Raw genomic sequence first — 7,064 nt, forward strand, 5'->3', positions numbered from 1 at the left:
AAGGGTTAACAGACCTGGGCAGCCTGAAAAACAGCCAATTAAAGAAAGGTAGTTTCTTGAGGTCATGTTCTAAACCCAGTCGATCACGCAGTCTAGGCTCCAAGTCTTGTACCAGCAGTTTCCAAAGGCTGGAGGAGCAGGAGGTGGGAACAAGAACCCTTGATCTGATCATCTGTGTACCTGTAGGGCTGCATACAGACAATGCTAGGTTGTGTCTGCAGAGCCAGTTAGGGACTTAACAGATGTGGGGAGTGGGGGGCTGAGGCTCTCAAACACCAGGCTCAGGCAACTGGAGCAGCAATTGGAGCAGCAGTGGGAGCATCTGGGACTCTCAACACTGATAGGGACTTCAGGGGTACAGGCTGGCAGAATGGCAGGCTGGAGGCAGCAAGGATGCAAGCAGCCAGGGATGCAAATCAGACTGGAGCTCAAACACCAGTTGACTGATGCCAAGGCACACAGTGGGTCCTCAGTAAGAGATGCTGACCCTCTATTACACCCCATGCCAATCCCAGCCAGTCCTGCAAGCACTTCCTCCTCAAGAGGGCTTCGCCAGCTCTGTTGGAACTCAACTTTGCCAAATCAATGATCAATATGCAATGGATTCAGTCTGCAGGCTGGGGCGCCAGGAGCCGGCCCGGCTGCCGGATTCCTGCCACATTCTGACAAGACAGATTGGTCTCTGGAATTCTTCAGGGAGAGGTAGGGAGGGAGGAAACTTCAGTTTTCCCTGGCTCATCTTTTAAACTGAAATTGCACATAAACATAGGGAGAAAAAAATCCTCAGCTCTACTCCGAAGCAAAATACGTCCTCTTGGTCTTGAGACAAGAGAGCCAGCTCTGTTTCCCTGACTCTGTCATGAGCTGTTGCTAAGTGAAATGAGGTATCTCCCTGACCCTGGCTGTCCTCAGCACCTACAGGCACCAACCAAAGACAAAGATGGGCAGGTCAGACATGACTCCTTCAGGGAGAGGGAGTATCTGAGAGTCAGCACAGCTCTTAGAGGCAGTGGCGCAATGTGTTTATTCCACAGGCAGGGAAAATGAGGCCTGGGAATGGGAATGGGGAGGGTCCCTTAGCCACCAAGCAGCAAAGACATAGTTGGGAGCCTAAATACACATTTGATGATGCCACTCCCTTCAGAATCAAGGTGTGAATGGTTGCACACATAACACATGTCCATGGACATATTGTGTGCATGCATGCTTATGTGTGAATGTGTTCATACATTGTGTGTGAACATGTGCATGCTTATGTGGGTACACATGCACATATGCATGTTCATACATGCCTTTGACTGGTACTTACATGTGCAGATACACATACATGTATGTATCTGGGTAAATACACAGGTACACTCTAAAGTATATAAAGGTATGCATGTACACACATGGTGTAAGTGTATGAATGTACACATGCAAGTGGTATGTAATCACACATGTATGTATGAAGGGGTGCATATGCACACACACATGTGAGTATAAGTGCATTTTCATGGGCATTTATATCTATAGACAAGGGGCATATGCCTAAACACTTGAATAAACATACTCATGTGGGTGTGAGTACATGAGTATGTGTATGCATGAGTCCATATGTGTTCACGCATACCTGTGAGTGCAGCAGTGTAACCCGAGGAGACCAGCTCCTATCAGCGCCTGCTAGGGCTACTCTGTAGCATGTGTACTGGACCCAGGGTTCATGCAGAGACATTTAGTCAAATACCTTGGCAGAGGCCTGGCATGTAATTGAGAGTCCAGGACCCAACATCCAGGCACTATATGGCTCTGGCTGGACCAACCCCACCCTTTTAGGCATCACTCATCAGTATGTCTCTGAATACCCAGGATGCTTCACTTCATGTGGCTTTCCCTCTGAAATGCACCAGGACCTCCCCAGCATGCCTCCACATAGGGGTACAGTCACACCCATTGCTGCCAGTGTGGCCTGCCACCAGCTGTTCTTGAACACAGTCTTTTTGGGGGCACACACTGCTTGCCAGGCACAGAACAACCAGACGCAGACTGTCGGGTCTAATTGGCTGTCTCTGGGCAAAGGGGCTCATCCAGTCTCTTAATAAGTCCCTGCTATCCCAAGAGGCCTCAACACCTGTCCCAAATGCAGCCAAGGGCTCTCAATCTAAGGGCTAAGAAAAGACTCCTCAACTCTTACCTCTGGCTGCTGACCTCTGAATGGACCCCTACAGCATGTACCAGCCCCAAGGCCCAGGTCAGTCACTGGCAAGGCCTCCAGATGCCCTGGCAAGGCTGACCCTGCACACTGTTCCCAGGGCAGATCCCTTTGACTTTACGTCTTGTTTCTAGACAGCCATCGCTTGTAAGCATGAGGTTGTGCAGTCAGGGCCTGGGATAGACTACCTGTTGTCTCTGCTGTTTCCCAAAAAGGGTTCCTCTCTGGTCCTGCAGGGGGAGAAGTCATCTCTCTCCAATGCTTGTATCTGACCAGTGCCCATTTGCCCTTCTCCTCATCTTCCTTTGGGTCCCCCCAGCTCCAAGACCAAGTCAGACACTCCAGGGAACATTCTCACCTAGGAAGCATCCCATTGGAAGGAGCACCCACATTCCTAAGGAGCACTCTGTCCTAAGCAGCATCTACACGCTAGGGACTACCTCAGGCCCTAGGGACTACCTCAGGCCCTAGGGAGCACAGCCCACATGCTGTCACCTCCTCCCAAGGGCTTTCCTAGGCAGACATGAATGTCACAGGGGCCAGGCCTCCTCTCACTCAAGTGTGCTGGTGATGGAGCTGTGGTTTGGAGTCTTCCGCACAAACAAGCTGAAGTTGTTCTGATCAGTGGCCCCTGTTAGGGCCTCAGGAGAAGAAGGACCTTTTCAATAGCCAAGGTGGCTCTTCCTTCCAGGCCACATTCTCAGATGACAGCACAGGGCACTTTGCTACTCCTGAGTGAGAAAGTGGCCAGGATGGGCATCAGGAACCTTGTCCTGCACGGACACAGAACTCAGGCCAGGCTCCTGGTCTGAACTGTTTGACTTCTGCCTGATCCTAGTTGGGCACCCCTGCCCTAAGGGTAGGCCCTATGGATCCTCTAGGGCTGCAGTACTCCCAAGGAGACTGCACTGAATTCAAGGACTGCAGACCAGAGACAAAGGCTCCCCTACTGAGCTCAGGGAGAAGCAGCCACCAGAGAAGGCATAAGTCCAGGCACCATATGTCATTACTCCAAGATCCTCACGATGACTTTCTGAGCAGCAGTGGGTTGGCAGCTCCCCCTCCCTTTCCCATCTATCTGTCTGTGTAGGGAGAGGTACTCATCAGCCTTGATGAGGAGAATGGTCCTCCTTCAGTCCTAGCACAGAAATGTTAAGTCTGGGAACTCCAGTTTAATTCCCTTGTCCACCTCCTCCCTAGAGTTCTGTCTCTGGAGACCTGAGGCTGCCTGGGGGCAGAGACCAGTATCTAGCATCCAACTCAGGCCACGGGTGACAGGACCTCTGTGAAATGGGCACACGAGATATTCCCAGAATTTGCTCGCTCTCCCTTGAACCCACTCCCACAAAATTGACCAGCATGGGGCAGGTCAGTCCGGAGTTTGTCAAAGGCGGTGATCTTGAGTGTCCCCTCCAGCTTTAAAAAGCAGGGTCGCACAGCATAAAGATTAAACTTCAACAATTGCCAACAATGGTATAGAGCTTGGGAGCCTGATTCGGGCCTCCACTGACACCGCGGTTATGATTCACGATCCCGCAGCGCTGGGAGGTGCACAGAGGAGGGAACTGAGGCCGACTGAGGAGGTGGCTCAGCAGGGGTGCAGGGACCCAAAGCTCTACAGGAACGATGCGCACAGGCGGTGTTGCATTCTCTGCCACACTGCTACAGGCTCGCCCTCCAATCAGAGCGCGGACCCCTAGCCAGCCCCTGGTCGCCTGCGCGCTCCATCGCTTGTAACCGAGTGAGGTGTAGGTTAGGTCTTAGAAAGGGCAGGCTTCTAGAACTCACCACTCAGGCCAGCCGGCGCTCAGCCGGGCCACGCAAGCTGCAGTCAGTCCTGGAGGGGGCGCCCTCGCGGAGTGCGCGTCTTGCGCCGCCGCCTCGGGCTCCTCCCCGGCGCCGCCGGCAGGTTCGCCCAGGCGGCCGCGGGCTCCGGCTCCGGGCCCGCTCCCCCCCGGGCCGGCGGCGGGCCTGCGGGGCGCCCCGCCCCGCCCCGTTGCTCCCTCCCTGCTGCGCAACTGGACTCAAGTTGGAAGCCGAGCCCCGGCGGCGGCACTTGCGCCAAGCGCACCGCGGCGGCGGCGGAGACGCTGCACCGGCGAGCGGGGAGGGCGAGGCGACGCCCGCACAACCGAACGCGGACCACGGGGGGCGCCCGCACTCGGAACAGCAGGAGGACAGAGGGTGTAGGCGCCTAGCCCGGCAAAGTAAAGTTGCAGTCGGAGGTTGGGCGCGGGGGCCCGGAAGAGAGGCAGCCCGCACCCTGGCTCGCCTAGACCCTGCCAGGAGGATGGGAAGCAGATTGTCCGTGCTACCGCCTGCAGCCTGCAGCCCAGTCGGGTACCCAGACCGTGAAGCCGCTAGCGTGCGCCTGCTTGGACACCGCATCTCCGTGGGCTGGCTGCCCGGGCGCTCCAACTGAACCCAGGCCGAGGGCGGGGCCGCGTGAGGACCCGGGACCTATCCCCCTTCCCCCCGCCGCCGCGTCGCCGCGCTCTCTGGGCACCTCCAGCTCTGCACTTACGCGCGCGGCAGCTGCGGGGAGCCCGGCAGCCACGCTCTTCGGCGCGCCGCCCGCCCGCCGGGCCACCACGGCTGAGGGCCGGCTGCGGGGCTTCGCGGCCCCCAGCAGGCACGCCGGAGGAGCAGGCGGCGATGCGGACGCCGACCCTGGCTGGGGGGCGCCCGAGCTGCCGCGGCTGCGCCCCGGCTCCTGGCAGGACCGCGTAGCTTGCAGGAGGACCATGGCGTCCCCGGCGCTGGCCGCGGCGCTCGCGGTGGCGGCGACTGAGGGCCCCAACGGGAGCGACGCGGGCGAATGGGGTAGCGGCTGGGGTGCTAACGCTTCGGGAACTGACTGGGGGCCGCCGCCGGGCCAGTACTCCGCAGGTGCTGTGGCGGGGCTGGCAGCTTTGGTGGGTTTCCTCATTGTTTTCACCGTGGTGGGCAACGTGCTCGTGGTGATCGCTGTGCTGACCAGCCGAGCGCTGCGTGCCCCGCAGAACCTCTTCCTGGTGTCTCTGGCCTCGGCTGACATCCTGGTGGCCACACTGGTCATGCCCTTTTCTCTGGCCAATGAGCTCATGGCCTACTGGTACTTCGGGCAAGTGTGGTGTGGTGTGTATCTGGCACTGGACGTGCTCTTCTGCACCTCGTCCATCGTTCACTTGTGTGCCATAAGCCTGGACCGCTACTGGTCGGTGACGCAGGCGGTAGAGTACAACCTGAAGCGCACGCCGCGCCGTGTCAAGGCCACTATTGTGGCCGTGTGGCTCATTTCGGCTGTCATCTCCTTCCCGCCTCTCGTCTCGTTCTACCGCCGGTCCGACGGCGCCGCCTACCCGCAGTGCGGCCTCAACGATGAGACCTGGTACATCTTGTCCTCCTGCATAGGCTCCTTCTTCGCGCCCTGCCTCATCATGGGCCTGGTCTATGCACGCATCTACCGCGTGGCCAAGCTGCGCACGCGTACGCTCAGCGAGAAACGTACCCCCACCGGCCCCGACGGCGCGTCCCCGACCACAGAGAATGGGTTGGGCAAGGCGGCGGGGGAGAACGGGCATTGCGCGCCCCCGCGCACCGATGTGGAACCGGATGAGAGCAGCGCGGCGGAGAGACGGAGGCGCCGGGGCGCGCTGCGCAGAGGAGGACGGCGGAGAGAGGGCGCCGAGGGGGACATAGGCAGTGCAGACGGACCGGGACCGGTGCTGGCGACCGAGCAGGCCTCTCGGGCCGCTTCTCGGTCTCCAGGTCCCGGTGGGCGCCTGTCGCGGGCAAGCTCGCGCTCCGTCGAGTTCTTCCTGTCTCGCCGGCGCCGGGCGCGCAGCAGCGTGTGCCGCCGCAAGGTGGCCCAGGCGCGCGAGAAGCGCTTCACGTTCGTTTTGGCGGTGGTCATGGGTGTGTTCGTACTGTGCTGGTTCCCCTTCTTCTTCAGCTACAGCCTGTATGGCATCTGCCGCGAGGCCTGCCAATTGCCTGAACCGCTCTTTAAGTTTTTCTTCTGGATCGGCTACTGCAACAGTTCGCTCAACCCGGTCATCTACACCGTCTTCAATCAGGACTTCAGGCGCTCTTTCAAGCACATCCTCTTTCGAAGAAGGAGAAGGGGCTTCCGGCAGTGACCCTCAGGCTGCCTGGCATTGATCTTATGGACATCTCCGATCTTAGGCAGGCAGAGGGATCAATCAGGGGTGACCTCTCCATAGTTTCAGGAGTGGCCTGGAATTCAGGGCACAGTGTGGAATGTGACCAGCAGGATCTGGGCGAGAGACAACTGGGCCTCCGGGAGTGGGGAGGAGACAGGGAGACCCCTTTGCCTTCCCATCTCAGCGAGTGGCTGTGGCTAGGTTGTGGATCCAGTTCCTGAGAGAGCTTCTGCTGAGTGTGGCTGTGAAGTTAGGATTTTAGACAGCAGACAACTGCAGCAAGAAGGATCCCCCCCCCAACTTTCAGTGTTGCCTGTGAGCAAGGACTTCCTATGACCTGAAAAGCGTCTGTCTGGGGGAGGAGAGAGGGCGCAAACAATCTCTGATTACTGAGAGTATTTGTTTGCCAAAACAATGACAGCCAAAACAACAAAACCATTTTCTAAATAAACCTTTGTAATCTAAGTGTCAGGTGCATCGGATCAGTCCTTAAGCTAGGAGAGGGAACTCTCCAGACTGTCCCCTGAGTGTCCCACTCAGGCACTCACTAGGGTACAGTGTGCTCTGAGAGATAGAGTTCTAACTGCCTCTCTTTCACGAGGAAGGAAGGGCCTCCTTAAATAGTTAAATGTTTGGGGAGTATGCAAAGTGTATACTCAGAATTCTTTTCTCTAAGTGGCTAAGAGGCAAAGGAATGGGGGCCTCAAGCTGTTCCAAGTTTAGATTCT

At 57.5% G+C, this 7,064-nt stretch overlaps 1 protein-coding gene across 1 annotated transcript; it reads left to right on the forward strand.

Moving 5' to 3' along the window:
* Window positions 1-4,833: 4,833 nt before the first annotated feature.
* Adra2c (adrenoceptor alpha 2C) lies at window positions 4,834-6,801 on the forward strand. Its single transcript, XM_005068857.4, has one exon. The coding sequence runs from the start codon at window positions 4,936-4,938 to the stop codon at window positions 6,310-6,312; it is 1,377 nt and encodes a 458-aa protein (XP_005068914.1). The 5' UTR covers window positions 4,834-4,935; the 3' UTR covers window positions 6,313-6,801.
* The last annotated feature ends 263 nt before the right edge of the window (window positions 6,802-7,064 follow it).

This window comes from Mesocricetus auratus, unplaced genomic scaffold (genome assembly GCF_017639785.1).
Source record: "Mesocricetus auratus isolate SY011 unplaced genomic scaffold, BCM_Maur_2.0 Super-Scaffold_100006, whole genome shotgun sequence".
Classification (NCBI taxonomy): Eukaryota; Metazoa; Chordata; class Mammalia; order Rodentia; family Cricetidae; genus Mesocricetus; species Mesocricetus auratus.